The sequence below is a fragment of the Myotis lucifugus genome, unplaced genomic scaffold (genome assembly GCF_000147115.1).
Source record: "Myotis lucifugus unplaced genomic scaffold, Myoluc2.0 scaffold_231, whole genome shotgun sequence".
Taxonomy (NCBI): domain Eukaryota; kingdom Metazoa; phylum Chordata; class Mammalia; order Chiroptera; family Vespertilionidae; genus Myotis; species Myotis lucifugus.
Genome location: NW_005871279.1, coordinates 1576697 through 1598805, shown reverse-complemented (window position 1 = coordinate 1598805; position 22109 = coordinate 1576697). Strand labels below are relative to the sequence as shown.

The 22109-nt window shown below is 38.5% G+C and overlaps 1 protein-coding gene across 1 annotated transcript in view; it reads right to left on the bottom strand.

Moving 5' to 3' along the window:
- The window catches only part of ABI3BP (ABI family member 3 binding protein), a gene marked incomplete at its 5' end in the record, with an annotated part of 255936 nt that overhangs the window by 13006 nt on the left and 220821 nt on the right, over window positions 1-22109 (bottom strand). Inside the window, 2 exons of the mRNA XM_023762091.1 lie at window positions 14073-14181; window positions 21478-21687. Coding sequence (XP_023617859.1) covers window positions 14073-14181; window positions 21478-21687 — 319 coding nt within the window. The remainder of the gene's footprint in view (window positions 1-14072; window positions 14182-21477; window positions 21688-22109) is intronic.

Below are 22109 nucleotides of genomic sequence, written 5' to 3'. Positions count from 1 at the left end.
TCCAGATCTCCAAATATAGATAATCCAAAGAGATCCACACTGAGACAACATTATTATTAAATTGTCAAATGCTATAGACAAGGAGGGAATCTTAAAAGCAGCAAGAGAAAACAACTTGTTACGTACAAGGGAACTCTCATAAGACTATTAGATTTTTCAGCAGAAGCTTTTCAGGTCAGAAGGGAGTGGCATGATATATTCAAAGTGCCTGAAATAAAAAAACTACCTGGCAAAGTTGTCTTTCAGAATTGAAGGAAAGAACGAATTTCCCAAACAAAAGCTACACCAACCTTACAAGAAGAGATAAAGAGAGTTTTTAAAGCTGAAACTAAACAATGTTAAATTAATGAGAGGAAAACATGAAAATATATAACTCACTGGGTTAAAGTAAATATATAGTAAAAATCAGAATATCCTAGTGTTGTAATCTGGTGGGTAAGTTACATAACTAATACAAAGATGAAAAAAGTATCAAAAGTAACTATACCACAATAACTTGATAATGGATGCACAATGTAAAAAAAAATTAAATTGTGTCATCAAAAGCAAAATGTGAAGAGAAGAGTGCAAAAATGTAGAGCTTTTGTATGCATTTGAAGTTATTATAGCTTAAAACAGACTGTTTAAGTAGAAGATGTTTTATGTAAGCCTTGTGATAACACAAAGTTATAACCTATAGTAGATAGATAAAAGATAAAGAGAAAGAAATAAATGCAAAAGACTACAGAAAATCATCAAATCACAAAGGAAGAGAGCAAGAGAGAAAAACAGGAACAAAAGAATTACAAAACAGCCAGAAACAGTGAACAAAATAGCAATAGTAAGTCCATACCTATTAACAATTACTTTAAATGTATATGGATTAAATGATCTAATTACTTTAAATGTATATGGATTAGTTAAACATAGAGTAGTTTAGTGGACAAAAAACCCAAGACCCAAATATATGCTGCCTATAAGAGACTCATTTCAGCTTTAAGGACACAGATTAAAAATGAAGGGATGGAAAAAGATGTTATGAAAATAGAACTCAAACAAAGCAGGGTTCTATACTTATATCAGACAAAATAGATTTTAAGCCAAAGACTGTAACAAGAGACAAAGAAGATGATTGTATAATGACAAATGTGTCACTTTGTCAAGAAAATATAACACTTGTAAATATGCACCCAACATAAGAGCACTTTAATATATAAAGCAAATATTAACAGATCTGAAGGGAAAAACAGCAATTGGGGGTGGGGCGCAGAGGATTTCAATACCTTACTTATAACAATGGATAGATCATCCAGACGGAAAATTAATAAGGAAACATTAAACTTAAACTGTATGTTATATCAAGTGGACCTAACAAATATATACAGAACATTGCATCTGAGAAGAATAGAATATACATTGTTCTCAGGCACACATGGAACATTCTTCAGGATAGATCATATGTTAGGCCACAAAACAAAACAGTCTTAATAAATTTTAAAAAACTGAAATCAAAGCAAGCATATTTTCTGACTATAATGGTAGGAAACTAGAAATCAATTATAAGAAAAGAAAACTGGAAATTCACAAATATGTGGAGATTAAACAACAGGCCAATGGGACAAAGAAGAAATCAAGAATAATAAAAAAAATATTTAGAGAAATAAAAATGGAAATACAACATACCAAAATTTATGGGATTCAGAAAAAGCAATTTGAAGAGGAAAGTTTATAGAGACACATGCCTATGTTAAGGAGAAAGATGTCAACTATCTTAACTTTACAGCTCAAGGAACTAGAAAAAAAAGAACAAATTAAGCCCAAAGTTAGTAGGAGAAAGGAAATAACAAAATTCAGAGCAGAAATAAATGAAATAGAGACCAGAAAAACAAACAGGAAAAAAAAATCAATGAAACTAAGAACTGTTTTTTTAAAAGATAAAATTGACAAACTTTTAGATAGAATAAGAGAAAAGACTCAAAGTCAGAAATGAAACGAGACATTACAACTGATACTACAGAAATATAAAGAATCATAAGTGACTACTATAAACAATTATACTCCAACAAATTGAATAAGGTATACATACAAAAAAAGAGAAATGTCTAGAAATATACAACCTACCAAGCCTGAGTCATAGATAATTTGAATAGACCAGTTACTACAACAAAATTGAAATAGTAATCAAAAACCTTCCAACAAAGAAAAGCCCAGGACCAGATGATCTTCCTGGTGAATTCTATCAAATATTTAAAGGAAAATTAATGTTAATCCTTCTCAAACTCTTCCAATAAGCTGAAGAGGAGGGGACACTCTCAAACTCATTATCCTGACACTAAAGCCAGAGAAGGACACACAAGAAAAGAAAATTATAGACCAATATCCTTGATGAACATAGATGCAAAAATCCTCAACAAAATATTGGCAAACCAGGTTCAACAATACATTAAAAAGATCAAACAACATGATCAAGTGGGATTCATTCCAGGGATGCAAAGATGGTTCAACATTCACAAATTAATAAATGTGATACACCAACTTAACACAATGACAGATAAAAATTATATGATTACATAATCTCAATAGATGCAGAAAACATTTGACAAAATTCAACACTCTTTCATGACAAAAACTCTAAACAAAGTTGGTATAGAGGGAACATACCTCAACATAATAAAGGCCATATATGATACACTAAAGCTAATATCATCCTCAACAATAAAATGCTGAAAGCTTTTCCTCTAAATCAGGAACAAGATAAGGATGCCCACTCACTTTACTCAACACAGTACTGAAAGTCTTAGCCACAGCAATCAGACAAGATAAAAGGCATCTAAATCTGAAATAAAAAAGTAAAATTGTCTCTATTTGCAGATGACAGGATACCATATATTGGAAACCCTAAAGATATCACCAAAAAAACTTAGAACCAATAAATTCACCAATGTTGCAGAACATTAATGTTTTTATACACTAACAATGAACTATCAGAAGGAGAAATTAAGAAAACAATCCCATTTACAAAAGCATAAAAAATAAAATATTTAGGAATAGTCCTGGCTGGTGTGGCTTAGTAGTTGAGTGTCAACCCATAAATCAGGAGGTCACAGTTCGATTCTGATCAGGGCACATGCCTGAATTGTGGGCTTGATACTGATAGGGGCCATGCAGGAGGCAGCCAATTGATGTTTCACTCATATTGATGTTTCTCACTCTCTATTCCTTCCTCTCTCTAAAAATCAGTAAAAAATCTTTTAAAAATATTTAGAAATAAATTTATCCAAGGAGGTGAAAGATCTGTACAGTGAAAATTATAAGACATTGATTAAATAAACTGACACAAATAAATGGAAATATATTCCATGTTCATAGATTAGAATAATTAATATTGTCAAAATATTCCTACTACCTAAAGCAATCTATAGATTCAATGCAATTCCTATCAAAATTGGGATGGCATTTTTGAAAAATATAGAACATACAATTCTGAAATTTGTACGGAAGCACAAAATACCCTAAATAAGCAAAGCAATCTTGAGAAAGAAGAACAAAGCTGGAGGCATCACACTTCCTGATTTCAAACTATATTATAAAATGAAAGTAACAAAACAGTATGGTATGGCATAAAAACATACACATAAATCAATGGAACAGAACAGAAACCTTAGAAATAAACCCACATGTATATGGCCAATTAATTTATGACAAAGAAATCAAGAATATAAAAAAGGAGAGAGGATATTCTCTTCAAAAAATGGTGTTGGGAAAATTGGACAGATACATGCAAAAGAATGAAACTGGACCACTATCTTACATTACAATAAATAACCCAACATGGATTAAAAAACATAAAACTCCTAGAAGAAAACGTAGGCTCCTTAACATTGGTCTTGATGATGACTTTTGGATTTGATGCCAAAAGCAAAGACAGCAAATAAAAAGTGGGGCTACATCAAACAAAAATCTCTGCACAGCAAGGAAACCATCAACAAAATGAAAAGGCATCCTACAGAATGGGAGAAAATATCTGCAAACCATGTACCCAGTAATGGATTATCCAAAACATATAAGAAATTCATACAACTCAGTAACAAAAAATCAAATAAACAAATTAAAAAATGGGCAAATCACCTGAATAGACATTTTTTTCTAAAGAAGACATACAGATGGCCAACAGGTACATACAAAGGTGCTCAGCATCAGTAATCACCAGAGAAATGCAAATCAAAACCACAATGAGATATCACCTCACACCTGTTACGTTGTCTATTAACAAAAAGAGTTGACAAATGCTGGTGAGGATGTGGAGTAAAATGAACCCTTGTATATTGCTTATGGGATGAAATTGGTACCCTCAGGCGGGTCCGGCTGCTCCTTGCGCCTGCCACTGGAGTCCTCCAGTTCTTTCAGCTCATCCGGGGGGGATGAGGGGGAGAAGGGGGGACGGCAGGTGCATGGTGTGGCCAGACCCACCCTCAGCCCCCCAGCCCCCCAGGGCCGGCCTGAGGCACAGGTAACCAGGGCTGGCAGAGGCTTGTGCTGCTGGCAGTGGCAGCAGCAGAGGTGTGATAGGGGCATTGCCTTCCCCTGATCACTGGATCGCCTCCCACCCCTGAGGGCTCCTGGACTGTGAGTGGGGGCAGAACAGGCTGAGGGACCCCCACTCCAGTGCATGAATTTTCATGCACCGAGCCTCTAGTTTGTACTATAATGTTCATAGCAGCATTATTCAGTGGCTACAATATAGAAACAACTTAAGTGTCTATTGCTGGATGAATGGATAAAGAAAATGTGATGTATGTATATAATGGAATATTATGCAGCCTTAAACATGAAGGAAATCACCCTGGCTGGTGTTGCTAAGTGGTTAGAGTATAGGCCAATGCACTGAAGGGTCTTGGGTTTGATTCCTGGTCAAGGGCATGTACCTGAGTTGCAGGTTTGTTTCCAGATCCATTCAGGGCACATGCGGGAGGTAACCAATTGATGTGTCTCTCTCACATTGATGTTTCTCTCTCTCTCTCTATCTCTCTCTCTCTGTCTCTCCCCCTTTCTCCCTCTCTCCCTCTCCCTACCTCCCTCCCACTCAGTGATGATTAACAAAAACAACAACAACCCCCCCCCCCACACCCACACACACAAAAGAAGGAAATATTACATTTGCAATAATGGGTTGGACCTGGAGGGCATTATGCTAAGTGAAATAAGGCAAACAGAGAAAGACAAATGCTGTACAGTATCACTTATATGTGGAATCTAAAAAACAACTCAAACTCACAGAAACAGAGTAGAAAAGTGGTTGCTAGGGGCTAGAGGGTAGGGGAAATAGAGCTTGTAAAAGGGTATAAACTTTCAGTTGTGCAATGAATAAGGCCTAAGGATGTAATATATAATATTTTATTGTATAATTGAAATGTGTGAAGAGAGTAAAATTCAAAGGTATACTTGGTGCTGGATGTGTTAATTAACTTGATGTGTGTGTGTGTGTGTGTGGGGGGATCCTTTCACTATATATAAAAAATCATCATATTGAATACTTTATCTTTACAAATGTATTTGTCAATTATATCTCAATAAAGCTGAAAAATAAAATAATTGAAAAGATTTGCTTCTGGGAAACAATTTAAGACTAGAAATGAGCTGCTTTGTAACATTTGAGTTTTTTTTTGTAACATTTGAGTTTTAAAACCATGTACATGGATTTCTGATAAAAATGAAAATTAAATTTAAAAAGCCATTGATAAGAACTGTTCAATCAAAACGAGTATCTGAATGGGGTGCAGTCCAGATGACAGCTGTAGTCAAAACTTTGGGCCTCTCAGAGGACAAGCCCAGCAAGTACCCCCCTGGCAGATGCCCTGCCTGGTTCCCCTGGGTAGGTATGGACCCAAACAAAAATACTCTCCCCAAGTCTCCCTGTCGGAGCAGCGTGGCGCTATGGTGAAGGTCAAGCCGGAAAGACTTGTGCTCACGGCTGCACTGCTGTGGGACTTTCAGGTAAGTTATTTAACCTCTATGAGCCTCAATTTCCTCCTGTAGAAAAATGAGGGTAATAATGTTACTTGTGACTAACCATAACCTCTAAAGGGTAGAAAAGTGTGAGGTTTTTTGTGAGGATTAAATGAGATAATAGATTTCAACGGGTCTGGTACATAGTGAGTCTAAATATTCTCTGGTATTAAGCTCCAATTTTTATCCCAGGGGAGTGGGATAATAAAGAAGAGGGTAGAGTTTGAGAATAACTGTGAACATAAGCATAAGCATTAAATATCAATTTTCAGAAAAGTAAAAAACTAGGGATTCAAATAGTGGGAATTTGTAGGGCAACACTGTCAGAGACAGGGACGCGCCAGCCTAGAGGCTCCAGCCCGAGAATACTCTTCAGGTCTGGCTACCGCAGACACTGCTGCCATCTCCTGCCTCCCTTCTTTATTCCTCTCCATAACCATTTCCCTTAATATAGAGCTGACTGTACTTTTCATTAGTGGATGAACTTTCTATACACTTCCACTGATTTAAAAAGCTGGTTTTCACTCTATCAAAAGTCTCCTAAAACCTCAAGCAATCTGCTTTTTATATAGAAAGGCTACTCTTAGCTGTTTGTTTGAATTGTTTGGTTAGCTAATCTTATCCTTAGTGTAGTCTTGAAGTATCTGAGCCTCATTCAGGTGAGGCATCAGTCAGGGAGAGAGAAAAAAGTGGAATAAGAGGGAAAAGAGTCAGGGGCGCTCCAACAGGGAACGAGAAACCCAGTCAATCAGTTCTCCAAGGACACTGCAGGCTTACAGTAAGCACTTCTGGGTTCCCACCACCTGCAGATATGCAGACCTGGGAGCACAGGTGAGGAGCAAAAAGGCAGAGCTGTGGGGACTTAGAGGGCAAAGTAAGTCCCAGTCGGGGACAGAGTGGAGGGGAGCAGGGTACCAGTGGGCATCAGGTACCAACTAGCTGCTTGGTGTGCCTCAGGGACGTTTCTCGTGTCTCCCATTTCTGGGGGGGGGGGGGGGAGGGGAGGGAGAGGACATAAATGTAAGATGTGGGCTGCACTGTAATTATAGTGTTGCTGTGAGTTTCTGACACCCCTCTACTAACTACTAAAAAAACTGTAAGTGAAAACTAATGAAAAGAATATGGTGATGTGAAAAGAAGGATTGATTAGTCTCTTTATAGACTAGCGGAGTTCTATGCTTTCAGCTGTCCTTTTGCTTGAAGAAAAGTTACAAAAGTGACCAGTCCCCTATATTTCTCCCTTCTCTACTGAAGAAGCAGTTGTTTTCTGCCCATACCTACAATGAAACTAAATAAACTGGCTAAGGCTCTGGCGGCTTTTTTTTTTACTCCTCTCTACCCAGCCCAGGAGAAGAGATGTTGAAAAGTTCAACACAGGGTCTGCGGAGACCAGAATTTCACAAAAACACCACGAAGGACATAATGGCTCTTCCATATGCCTGCTTCCTTCAGCCAGATTTACAGTTTATAAGTTGTTGCCTCTGTTCCCGTTTACTTTTAGGGCCAAAATTTTATTAAATCAAACAACATAAACAATAGTCCCAAACCATCTTTGCTGTCAGCTGCAGGAAACTTTGGGAGGTTTCAGCCTGAGAGAAGAACTGTTCTCCACTGCCCCCCGCCCCGCGCCCCCCAAGCCACAGAGGACAGTAGAAGTACTTGAGCAGGTTAGTGATTGATTTATTTAATTGCCAGACAGAGTGCATTTTCCATAGGAAATTGCTGGGCCACATGTGAGTCTGGCACACACAGTGGATTCTTCAGTCTTTTAGTCAGTGAGGAGAGCCAGGGCTCAGTTGAAGAGAAGGGTGAGGTTGAAGGGCTTTTTTGTTAGTACAGCAATTGTGTGTGTCCATCTGTGTTGCCCAACCAGTTCATCAGGAAGAACCTGGCCCATCAATGGATTATCAAAATGAGTATTAAAAACAATTTCTCTGAAAACAAATTGCATACCACAGACACAGATTCAAAGAAAAATGGATTATCAGGACAAGTCTACTTGATGTAAAACTGACCTAGGTTTTGGTTTTAATTTCAGTTCCAGTTTTCCCACTGATTCTGTGCCTGGCTTCAGAAATTATAAGATTATATCATTTTAGAGTTGGGAGAGACTGGAGATCAATTAGTCCACCCTTCCTAATCCTTTAAGCCAGTGGTTCTCAACCTTCCTAATGCCGAGACCCTTTAATACAGTTCCTCATGTTGTGGTGACCCCCAACCATAAAATTATTTTCGTTGCTACTTCATAACTGTAATTTTGCTACTGTTATGAATCGTAATGTAAATATCTGATATGCAGGATGTATTTTCATTGTTTGCGACCCACAGGTTGAGAACTGCTGCAAGCAGTGGTGCAATTGTTTAAGTCATATACTTTATCAGTTCTGTTCACAGAGCTAAAAATTATCAGTGGTCTTTGTAAACAAAGAGGTTGGTTCCAGAAAGGAGAGGTTCTTCTTAATATTTTTCTTTTAGTTCAATACGAGTCACACATCGAGGTTCAATAAGAGGCACACATTGAGGTTTCATGGGGAAAAAGAAGGGGAAAATAAATCTTAAGAGTATGGGCTAGCTAGGTCATTGACAAGGCTGGGGCTGCCTCCACATGCCCCAGAATAGCTGTGCGGCCCCACTTTCTATAAACAGAAAAATCTCCTGCAGGTATGGAGCTGAACCCTCCCAGCAGCAAGGCATTGGTCCCATACTGTGGGCTATTTTTCAGGCTCTACAGACCTATTTTCTCTGCCTTGTTCTAACTGTGTTAAATGTTCTAACACTTAACTCTCTACACCACCCTCCTCTGTGTATAAAGGTTAGCCAGGAATTATCACCTATTTTAGAGCTCAGTTTTTTTTTGTTTTCTTTTGTTTTAGTCTGGACAAATGATGGAAAATGCTATTAAAATAAATTATTTACACATGCCTCCCAGGATTGGAATTCTTTTATTTTTTTAAAAATATATTTTATTGATTTTTTTACAGAGAGGAAGGGAGAGGGATAGAGAGTTAGAAACATCGATGAGAGAGAAACATCGATCAGCTGCCTCCTGCACACCCCCCACTGGGGATGTTGCCCGCAACCAAGGCACATGCCCTTGACCAGAATCGAACCCGGGACCTTTCAGTCCGCAGGCCGATGCTCTATCCACTGAGCCAAACTGGTCAGGGCAGGATTGGAATTCTTTTAGAAGTTATCTTCTTCAGCTTTTCAAATAGGGAATTTCAGAACAGCTATACTTCAAAGTTTGCCTATTTTGGGAATTCAATTTTACCATATATTTTGATTATCAAATTTTCCCAAGCATTGAAATGTGACCAAAGCCATTCTTTATAAGCCAATAAAAACCACTTGCTGGCTGCATCCTGTACATACTTCCTCTTTATTTTACAGTATCTTTTATTAGCATTAATCTTGGGCCATGGTTGGGCAGTAGATACAATGGAATGAAACTACAATGTGATACGGTCTGAAAAAAGCTTGCATCAAAAAGCCAATGAACCTAAATTTGGGAACTCATAATTTTATTATTCTGGCTGCAGCCTTGCTGTCCATAGTAACTTTGAGGACTACTTGTATTTCACCTAAGTCATGCACGTGAATTTGACTTAAATGCTATTGTTGCTCTTTCTTTTCTTGCCAGCCTGTCCCATTCCTTCCTATCCGCTACTGCCAAGTTATAGTCTCAAGTGCTCTATGAGGCTTTCTCTCCTGATAAATTGCAGAACTGGGTGTAAGTCCTACACTGGCATGTTCTTTTATGCTGTCTTATGATGCCTGTTTCATGGGTGTTAGTTTTGTTTCTCTAGATACTTTTAGGCTTCTGAAACCTTAAATTCAATGAAATAATTAGACTTCAGCTTATTCTTCCTTCCTTAACTTATTAAGTTACTTTGACTAATAGGGATTTCAACAAATAGTTTTTAATATTTCAACTCAAAACCTTTGTTCATTAAAATAGACAAATTAATCTCTTGCATGCCTCTGTTAAGAGAGCATGGTATGCATTCACAGGCTCTTTGGGTACTGGGACCTGTTGAAGACCACATAGTTTCATTTATTGTAGGCAAAACAATTTTCATTAGAGCACCTCTACCCCCACAGGCATTATATTTTCCCCCAATGGGAAAATGTTTTTTACTTCAAATTACTGATATACAGCTTTCAAATCCTGACCCATTAGGGGCTATCAACATAATCCTGGTGAAATCATATATATGAACATCAACAGTCTTTATATCCTAATGGATTTCATTCAATCATACCAAACTCTAAAAATAACATTGAGTAAGCCACATACAGACACACTTGAATGGCTTCAAATTTATGCCTTGTAGTAAAAGTCAGCAGGGTTCCTAAACTAAATTTAGTATTGCTCTCCCCCAAAGACACACGCAGAAAGGGCCTCCCTTTGGGCTTTGTCTATAGAGGAGAATAGGCTGTAGGGGTCTTCCTTAGAAGGCCCACTGACGAAGGACAAGAGACATAAGGAAGACACACACCATGAGGGCGGGAAAAAGGGGACATGGTTGTATTTCAGTTTGAGGCAAAGGACAGAAACAATGCGCACGCGTCCTACAACAGTTAGACCAGAAGCTAGATGTGAATCCCAGATTGGTCCTGTGATTCCAGGGTAAAATGCAACTCGGCCCAAAGGTACTTTTCTTGAACAAGATGCCAAAATGGCGTTCTTTTTTGGTAGATTTATTTCACCAACAGTCACTCATTATAAGTAGCTCAAGTATAAAAACGATTTTTTCAACTAAATGAAAGTCAAAATGAAAACAAAAATGAAAGAACAAGTCCCTCCCCAGTTACCCTCCTTCAAGTTCTCCTCATCCCTTGACCCATTTTCCTGATCTGGCATGGAAGGCTCTCCACAACCTAGCTTCCACCTCTCTTTGCTGTCTTTGCTGACTCTCTTTTCGGTCCGCTTTTCACCCCTCACACTGGTAAAAGCAGCATATTGCTCACTGCCCACAGCCATGCCACTCTTGCTTCTGCATTGACAGTGCTATTCTCTCTGACATTCCTTTCCCCTGAGACAGTCACCTCCATAGCTCCTTCCTACTTATCCTAAGGATCAGCCCAGGTGCCACCTTCTTCAGGAAGCTTTTCCTAAGTTCCCCAGACCTTGTGAAGTGCCACCCACCCCAGGTCCCCATAGCGCCTTGGACATACTTCTACCAGAGCTCTCACCACTCTGTGTAGTATAATCTGTTATTAATTGCCTACCCTCTCCCCACCCCAACCTCTAGCTTCTCAAGAGCAGGCACCATGTTTATTGATTTGTAGTCACAACACTAACACACCGCTGAGATATGGTTGGCACTTAATAAATGAAAACACAAACCCTTAACAAACAAATCACATGGAACACGTCACTAGAGCCCTGGCTGGTGTTGCTGAGTGGTTTGAGCGTCAGCCCATGTACCGAAGGGTCTTGGCTTCAATTCCTATTCAAGGGCACATCCTGGGTTGCAGGCTTGATCTCCTGCCCCAGCTGGGGCTTGTGTGAGAGGCAATCAATGGATGTGTCTCTCACACATTGATGTTTCTCTCTCTCTCCCTCCCATCCTCCCTTCCACTCTCTCTTTAAAAAAAAGGCAATGGAAAAAATATCTTCAGATTAGGATTAAAAAGAATTAAAAAAAAAGAAAATGTCACTGGAATAACTGTTCTACTTCTGATTATAGCTAATAGGTGCGCTGTGAGTTCTGAGGACGGCCTGATTCAGAAAAGGAACACAATGAACATTTAGAAACTGGATGCTTTTCAATGTATTTCCTGTATACTACACGGCCCACTTTTTATTAAATGGAATAAAAAGCAGGAAACTGAAGAGATATTCCTTCCAAGTCCTATAAACCCAAGTCCACTATTATAAAGTCCAATTTAAATGAGTTTTCTTTTTTACTTTTTCTTTAAAATGTATTATAGTAAAAAAGGCTCTGTCTCTGTTAATCTTGTTAAGAAAACAGAACCAAGGTCATCATTACTAAAATATACGCTTATTTTGGCTAACTTAAATCCTTTAAGAACAGCAGCAGTTGCAAAATTTTCCATATTATAGCTCAAAATAGAAAGTTTGAAAAAAAATGCTTGTGGAAAAGTGTTATTTTTGCAGAATTGGACTAGAGTTTAATATACAGCAGCCATCTATAAGGAAATAGATGCTTCCTGCTGACAGAGCCAAAACGGGCTCTTTTGGTTGTCACAGTCAATATCCAATTCCATCCAATCCATTGATGACAATGAAAGATACAGGAGGTGAAATTTACAAAGTCTCCGATGCTGGAGTTTCAGCCCTCACCTATGCTGATCTTTTTCAACACTGAGGAACTTCACTGAGCGATGCAATATTCTCTCTGAAAAAATTCCCGATTGTGTCCCTCTGAAAATTCTTCTATGTTCCTTGGTGGACTATAACTCAAGATGCCAGTTGTTTTTCTTTTTAAACAGGAAGCACAGACAATTTACCAAACAGTGTTTTGGAGTTTGAGGAGAGATTGATTTCCCACAGAGAGTAAAATTCAGTCCAGGACCATATAGCATATTGACTTTGTTAAGAAAATGCTTGACTGTATCCATTTAAGAATCTCCTTGATTTTTGATTTGTTTGACATGCCTAAATTTGGCGATTCAGCCATGTAAAACAAAACATAAAAAACCTTACTGCAGCCCAGCTGGCGTGGCTCAGTGGTTGAGAGTCGACCTGTGAACCAGGAGGTCACAGTTCGATTCCCTGTCAGGGCACATGCCTGGGTTTTGGGTTCAATCCCCAGTGTGGGGCGTGCAGGAGGCAGCCGATCCATGATTCTCTCTCATCATAGATGTTTCTGTCTCTCTCTCCCTCTCCCCTCCTCTCTCTGAAATCAATAAAAATATATTAAAAAACAAACAAACAAACAAACAAACAAAAAAAACCTTACTGCATTTCTAGAAATGTCTTAAGGCCTTTATATTTCTTGTAATAATAAAGTGAACTGACAAAATATTGTGTAATTTAGATTTATAAAAGAATCACAAATCTACATCCTATCTAATAAAGAGGGAATATGCTAATTGACTGCCACGCCCTCAAAGATGGCGGCACCCACAGCCAATAAGGAGGGAATATGCTAATTGACTGCCACGCCCTCAAAGATGGCGGCACCCACAGCCAATAAGGAGGGAATATGCTAATTGACTGCCACGCCCTCAAAGATGGAGGTGCCCACAGCCACAAGATGGTGGCACCCAGTCCCCTCAGCCCCCCAGCTGCCCAGGGCTGCCCAAGGCTCAGGTAACCAGGGCCAGCCAAGGCTTGCGCTGTGGGCAGTGGCAGTAGCAGAGGTGTGATGGGGGTGTCGCCTTCTCCTGATCGCTGGGTCACCTCCCACCCCTGAGGGCTCCCGGACTGTGAGAGGGGACAGGCCGGGCTGAGGGACTCCCCTCCAGTGCATGAATTTTCATGCACCGGGCCTCTAGTAGCAATATAAACAACCTGGTGTCAATGTGTAATGTGGGATATCAAGAAAAGTTGTTTATTATAGAATGATGCTAATATTATTTATATCTTTTTTTCAAAAATCTGTTCTCATTTGTCTATTTTAAAAAGACCCAAAAGCAAAGGATTGCTATATCTGGGACTCATTTTAGTTACCTTAAGCATTAACTATTACACACTGACCCCTGCATCTACCTCATGGCTTTTATTTCCTTGCCCTCCCCTTTCCAGCATGCCAGCTAAGTTCTTCTGTACTTCAAATGTAGTTTACCTCATGCACACTCCATGTGTCACTGATCCACAGCCTTTCTTCTCTAATTTTGGTATTTAATATCAACATCTGGTACTAATGAACTTCTATTTTTCAGTGTTCCCAGCTATATGTTAACTTACAAGACCATCTTGTTAGCTCTTGTATCCCCACCAGTAACTTGCATATTTGCAAAATATGACTTTAAAGGTTTCAAGTGCTGTGAAAGCCAAAGAATGAAATGCAAATTAGACCCTCCCCGAGGACACAGAGGGATGATGTCACTCCATTCCTTCATTCTGACTTTGCACTCTCAGAATTCACCTGTCATAGCACTGGTGGCTTGCTTACCTTGTGTTTGGCTTTAGATTTTCTACGGTGGAGAAGGTTTGATTTGTAATTTGAATGGACTTGTTCTTCCCACTGAATGACCCATTTTCTCTGGATATAACTTCATATTCTGAAAAGTGAAAAAGCCAACAGGTACTCATCTTTACTTTCTGGCTGAATTAAATGTTCTACATGCTAATAGCATAATAAAGTCACTGTCATAAAAATAAACAACTCAGATTGCAGCTCTGATCTTATACATTACATGTTGATATTATAAATTATGCATATATTACAAATACATCTTATGCATTTGCAATTTCCAGATTGGTATGGTCAGCAGATGACAAAGGTCCCCAAGCATTTGGGGAGTTGCTCATAGACCATTTCTGCTTTCCCTTTAGCAGAGCAGGGAAGGCCTGGCAACTGTGAAGGTCAATGACACTCCTACGGTAGCTTTGGAAACTGGTACCTATGATTTTGTGAGGCAAGTCAGCCTGCCATTGGAGAGCACTGCTGAGTGGTGTGTGTGTAGGAGCCCTGTTTCCTACTCTATGGGGAAAAGGCCACTGACCACATGGTGCTGCTGCAAAAAACTCATCTGGGTCTCAAACCATAGCAGCAAATGACAGCTAACCACACAATGAACTATACTTTCCTATCATTCATTATTGTGATTTATAGAATTACTAGAGGCCCAGTGCACGAATTCATGCACAGGTGGGGTCTTGAGGGGTGTGGGGAAGGCCAAGATACGATTGGCTCTCTGGATGGGTGGTGGGACGCCCTTGCCAGCCCAGGTTCCAGATCTGTCCCACTGATGTTTACACTGGCTGTTGGGAGCCACCTGGTGGTGGCTTTTATATCCTTGCTTCCTTGCGAAGAGTCTAGGGAGGGGAAGCAGCCACGGTGCCTGAGGATGACTTCCAGGAGGCCAGTGGCATTGTTGGGATCATGCTGGAGGCGCTGGTCCATTGGTGCCCGGCCTGTTCTCTAGAGATTGGACCTGCAGGACTACTGAGGGAGGGAGTGGTTGCCTCAGGGCTGGTGGGCCACTGGGATGGATTGGTCAGCTGAGCGGTGCTCCAGCTGTGGGAGTGCAATGACCACCAGGGGGCAGCTCCTGCATTGAGCATCTGCCCCCTGGTGGCCAGTGCGTGTTATAGCGACTGGTCATTCCAGTCATTCTGGTCGTTCGGTCATAACGGTTGTGTAGGCTTTTATATATAGAGATGGGATTTTTGCACCTCCATCTTATATAAGTTATTAAGTTTTGTACATACTGCTTATATATGCCCCTTTGACAATTAACTTTGTATTTGTAGAAAGAAGCTATTCTTTAAAGTCTGAACAGAGATCTGCATAAATTTCACTTAAAGGCATATTTCTATGAACTTGCAGGGCTAATGAAAAGAGAAAGAGTTTCAGAATCTGAAATATAATTTACAAATTTGTTAAATGGTTTTCCCTGCTCTCAGTTGGGTTTATAACACATGTGACAAGCTCATACAGAGGATTTAAAAATATCCAACAAAAAACAAGAAACAAAACCCCACTCAAAATCAGCTCCATCAGTATGAAGAAATACACAAGTGGTGGGTGTCGGTGAAAGCGGGAGGCTGCGAAGGAGCTGGCGAGTTCCGGAGGATTCCTGTATTGGCACTGAGAACGAAGGTAGGAAACCATGAAGTAACTCAGGAGACTTATAATCACCAACTTTCATTTGGGAAGGATTTTCATGCTATATTTCAAAATTCTAAAAAGGAACATGACTCTTTATGAATATTTTCTTTTGGCTGTCTTTCCAAAAGCTCAATAATAAACTGGAAGGCAACGCCACTGTGTCTGGACATGTCAGTGCAGCTATTAAAGGACCAATGGTTGGTGTTTAGTATTCCTTCCTCAGACTCTTTTGTTCCCAAACATTTGGGGTTTGGTTTTGTTGTTTCCCAGCTCTTTTTGTCCCCAGTTCCATTGGTTTTCTATTCTAACAGAGGGTGGAGAGAGAGGGAGAAAGGGGAAGGACCCTGAATTCAATATGTCCTTTTTATATCTTTCCTCAGCTGTGGAGGGATATTTACTAGAAACATGTACTAGAAATTAAATGGGAGTAAACTTTATTTTTTTAAAATGGAAACTGTGTGGCTTGATGGAGAGAGATAAACCAAGCCACTTGCCTTGATCTTAGTCCCAGTTTTCCCATCTGTAAAATGTCAATAATGTCTCTTCAGAGTGTTGCTTGCGGGATTAAATTAGGAACATATATAGCCAGTGCTTATTTTCTCAACAAGTGGTACCTATTATTGTTGCTTGCTTTTATTATCCCGTATTAGTTGTGTTTTGAAAATAGGGTCACAAAAATTTGAAAGATTTCATTCGAAAAGATTGAAGTATAATTTAGTTATCAAAAGAACAATTTCTGCGACATTCCAATTGGTTATGCATAAAAGCTACTACCTTCAAAAAAAATCTTTGGTTTGGAGCATTTATCGACTATATGTTACTCTTTTTAATATTACCCCAGCCCTTCAAACCTGAAATTCTTATTTTATATCTTCTCTAATCTTCTTTTGACTTCAAATTTAAAGGATTTATCTATATCAGTGGTTCTCAACCTTGGCTGCACATTAGAATCACCTGGGAATCTTTTTAAAATCCTGATTTCTGGGCCTCATCCTCCGGAAATTCTGTTTCTTTGTTATGGGGTGAGGCCACAACATTAGTAACAAAGAAACAGAATTTCCGGAGGATGAGGCCCAGAAATCAGGATTTTAAAAAGATTCCCAGGCGATTCTAATGTGCAGCCAAGGCTGAGAACCACTGATCTATATAAAAGGCTAATATGCTAAGTGTCCAACCATCTGGGTAATGACATCAAGTAGCAACACCTGGCTTCCTCTCCCTAGCGATGACTAGCCTCAGGTGGAAACACTTTACACTTTAACCAAATGTCTGTGAAGCATTTTCCCGTGCCTCATCTCATTTGATCCTCACAGAAGTCCTGGAGTAGGTAGATAGGAGACTCGGTGGAATCCTATTTTCTTTTCATTAGCTGGAAAACAGAGATTTAGAAAGTTTATAAACTTGACCCGACTGAAAAGAAGTAAGAAATGGTGGACCTTGAAAAGACCTCAGGTTTTCTCACTGCGCAGAATATAGTCAAACACTGCTGCAGTTAAATAGTTTACCCTTTGTTCTCCCTGCGTGAAGCATAATAATAATGTGCTTCGTGTTGATATTTACTGCTGTGTTGCTGACAATTACCTGAAAGAGAAGTTGGGGTGCTTCACTGGGCTGGAAAAAGTTTAGCTAAATCAGAAAGCAGGTCTAATTAAGCAAGTTTATTCTCTATAAAAAGCTAAGTTGACTCGTGCATGCTCAATACATATAAAGCTCTCGCTGGCGCCAATCGCATGCATGTGTTTCGATCTGCCATTGTTGATTGTGAATTTGGTTGTTTTTGTTGACATTCTGAAGTTGAAAGAAAGCAGCGTCACACAGAAGTAACAATGGCAATTAAATATGATCGTAGTAGTTATCTGAGTAGATATAATTATCCCTGTGTATCTGAAGTTGCCATCATATTCAGAAACAAAGATGGAGGACCTCCTTTTGAAATGGACTTGCTCATTCATTGTAAACCAGATCCCAATAATACAAATGCCACTAAAATGAAACAAATCAGTATTCTGTTTCCTACATTAGATGCAATGACATATCCTATTCTTTTCCCACAAGGTGAAAAAGGCTGGGGAATGAATATTACATTAAGACTCAGAGACGACAGTGTAATCGACAATAATACTAGATTCAGTGGATGATGCCGAAAAGGAAAATTTTCTCATTGAATTTCTTAAAAGTATTACTCCTTTGGGAATGCCATGTCATAAATTAGAATTGAAAGTAGGTGCAATCACCATGCTACTGAGAAATCTTAATAGTAAATGGGGTCTTTGTAATGGTACTAGATTTATTATAAAAAGATTGAGACCTAACATAGTCAAAGCTGAAGTATTAATAGGATCTGCAGAAGAGAGGTTGTTCTGATTCCAAGAATTGATTTGTCCCCATTTGACACTGGCCTCAGTGTTAGAATAAGTTTAATCAATTTATCAGTCATTGTTTTTATCAATGTTTTTATATCATGTTTTTCTTTTTATATCATGCCTTTGTTGTTGTTATATCATGTTATTGTTTATTTATTAATCAATTTATATATTATTTTCATATACATTTTACTAATTTTCTTTCATCTCTGACACTTCTATTACAGAGAAAGGACGAATTGCAATATTAAAATATTTCTTCTAATTAATTTCCTTTCAATGTGCATGAATTCGTGCACCAGGCCACTAGTGATTTAATACTATTTTAGTCCTAAAAGACTGTAGTTTTCAAAATGAATCTAGGACTTACCTTCATAATTAAATAGCTGTTTAGAACTCTCAGAATTCTAGCGTTGTGAATGTATATTTTTGGGCTTTGTAAATATATCTTTTATTTTTAATGTTTTAGATGATAATAGCTTTTAATAAATCCACCAACATTATAAAAATGGAATGTTGATTTTGGAATAAATATTTGTAGATACACTCTGAGTATATTTCCAAAGGTAAAGACAGTCTCTTAAATTTATGCCCATATTTCTTTGTTTCAAATATGGGATTTTGTTTATAATTTCATTATCAGTAAAGACATAAGGAAATCTGTAAAGAACTAACACTGAATAATTGGTCTCCCCCCCCCTTCAAATGGTTTTATTGTCCTATTATGAAAAATTTCACTTAATAGAAAAAGTTATTTATTGTAAAGTTTGGGAACACCACTCTAGTCAACAGAGCATGAAAATAGTAATGGTGATACTATTTCTCCCTGTCCTACTACTTCGACCACTGACAAACATTAATTTAACAGCTGCTGACTTATGCTGGGCATTCATTCTGTTTAATTTTATCCTCAGGATAAACTGATAATGATGAGTATCATTACAAATAAGGAAGCTAAAGTTCCGAGAGGCTAACTATATACCCCAAGTTCCATATTTAGAACACAGCTGGTCTGGGATTTGAATAGATGTCAGCATACTCTTGGCATATCATAAAGCAACACCTTATAACCAACTTAACTTTGAGTAGCCAAGGACCCCAGCAGTGTGTGGCCAATTTCTTAGGTCACCTATTTCTACATTAGTGTAGAAGGGGCATGTAGAAGCAACTGAATTTGAATGTGTTTACTAGAGGTGAATATGTACATGTCTGTCAATTAAAAGAAAGATTTATGGAGAGAGATAGACCAAGCCAATGCATGTAATAAAGAATATGTTTCACTCTCTTTCTGTTCTTTTTCTCAATCTTTTCCTTTCATATCATTTTCAGTGATATGAGAATTAATTTCTATAAGTTCTGGGCTGCTGGTTTATTTGAAAGCAAGATTACATTTAAATTAACAATTTAAAAATAAACAAATGAAAAAAAATAGAACAGACCATTAGGGTATATCGTCTGTCCAACATTTAAATACAGGCCAGATGAGTAATAGTTAAATATAGAATTATTTTTATGTAGAAAATATAGCTAATGAGATGTGGTCCTTATCCATGAAAACTGTTATTTAAGTCTGTTATCTTATGAAAGATCTCAATCAGTCCATTAACATTTGGTAACAGTGTTCCAAAAGTAATTGGTTAGAATACTTTGAGATTACAAGCTTATGTGATTTTTAAAAAATGTTACATAATAAACCAGAAAGTAAAATCATTCTCTTAAAAAAAATCAGATATAATTGACATACACAAGTGAATATGTATTACATGTATTAGGTCAGTGATTTTTGACATTTTTCATCACATGACACACATAAACTAATTATTAAAATTCTGCAGCACACTAAAAATATATTTTTTGCCAATCTGACAAAAACAGGTACAATTTTGATTGATTAAAAAAATGGTAATTACCTACTCTTATTATGCAATGTGACCAATAAGATGAAACTCTTATATGACCTATGTATTTATGTTTCACACTGGATGGCTGTTGTGTTAGCTGTTGTCATTTTTTAATTTGACAGTCTAAGGGAAAAGAGGTCAGTGCTCCTGACTAAATAGTCAGGTATTGTATGTTTTAAAAATTGTCGTGGCATATTGGTTGAAAATTGCTCTATTAGATTATTAGACCTAGTAGACTAACCAATTCCAACTTGATGTCCCACATCTTTAAGGCAAATGAAATTTTATAGATCATTTGGTTTTGTGAGAATTAAACCTCAGACTACCACAGGATCTTCTTATTAGCACAGTATATGGATTGAAAGTTTTGAACTTTTTAATACATGTAGATAATCAATACTTAGAGATTGATTGATTTTTTGATGCTGATTTAGATACTGACTTAGTACCTATGGGCACAGTCCCAAGAAGCAGGACTAGGCAAGTCCCCAGGAGCCACCGGCAGTGACTGGTTTGCTCTCAATACAAAGGTAAGCTTTACATGAGGAAGAAAATTTACAAAATATGGTTTTTAAAAAAGCCAGCTAAGTAAAGACTGGCTGCTTACACTGGAGTTTCCCAGACAGTTTGTCTGAGGAGATATACCTGCTGTTTTCTTCTTTATTCATAGAAAACTTTTTCGGCAGAGCCTAAAATTTGCACTCCCCACTCCCTTTGTGTAGGGATCTCTACTCCTGCTGACAGCTTCTTAGCGGGCTCCTCCGTGGCCTGTCCACCTGCTCCAGGCGCCCGAACAGGGACGTGGGCAGCAGGAACCTTTCGTACTCAGGCTGTATTCTCAAACTGATTTAGGTCGTTGATCTTTCCCCTTCCTCTCTAGTTGGATTATTCTGTTCATTATGGAGAATTAAATTCCCATCTAACAAGTTCAAAGAATGACTCAGGATTTTTAATTTTCACAGTAATTTTAGAAGGAAATGGGTGGGTGGATAGCAGAATAAAAATTTCAGGAAATAAGCAGAAAATTAACCAGAAATAGAATTTTTAAAACATGTATCCTGAAATGATTGAAATAAAATTTTAGCCTGCTTGAAAGTTCTAGGTTGATCTAGAAACTGGGTTGGTGAAAGGAAAACTGATTTAAATATTGTCAGCAGTGGCAACTTCTCATATATTATCTGTAATTTTCTGGGTAATAAAAAAACTAGATATATCTCCCCATTATGAAAACATTCTAAGAGGAGATGAAAGGATGCAACTTAGAGAGATCGGCTAAGGATGATGAACAGGGAGCCCATAACCGGGACAAAGATGATCTTTCCCCATCACATGACATTTTCGGCAGGAATGTGCCACAGGGACAGCAGAACTCTGCTAGGACTCGCTGCTCCTGAGCGAGGACCCACAGGCTATAGTTTGACTCAGGGTTCCACAGGCCCATTGCAGCATATTAGTAACAGTCCTCTGCCAGGCTCTTACCAGTGACAGTGTCATTGGGTGGCTTTTCCCAGTCCAAGATGACAAATGAGGGGCATCCTTCCACGGTGACCACGGTGAGGTTGGAGGGTGGGTTCTGCGGTGGGCTGGTGGCGTTCCCCTCTGGGGGCTCCTCTTTGGGAAACCGTTTGATGGAGTCGGTGATGGAGCAGGGCCTGTTGTCAGGCTTCTGAATGTATCGCACATGAGGCCCTAAAGAGAGAGAGGACTCTGACATTTAGCATATTTTGAGTAAAGTTGGGGGAAGGTGAACTAATAAATATAATTGCTTGAGGACATTTGGTCTCACATTAAGAGCAGCTAGATGGAAGCAGTGATGTGGATGGTTCAGAAGTGTGAAAATCCTGCCTCTAGGATACATGATATGGATGTTTGTTAATTTACTTTTCTAGATAGTTTAGTGTGTGCTAATATCCAAAAGTAATTTGTCCCTCCCCTCCCCCTCGAGCATGGTTTAAACCTCATAATTTATGTGGCATGGGAAAGAATACTCAAAAGGGTCTTGCCTCAGTTGTGGGCAATAACGAGCCCTACGCTAAACACAATTCTGATTCCACCTAATAAATATGAAAAGCTAGACTCAAAAAGATCAAGTGATTTCAAATAATTTACCT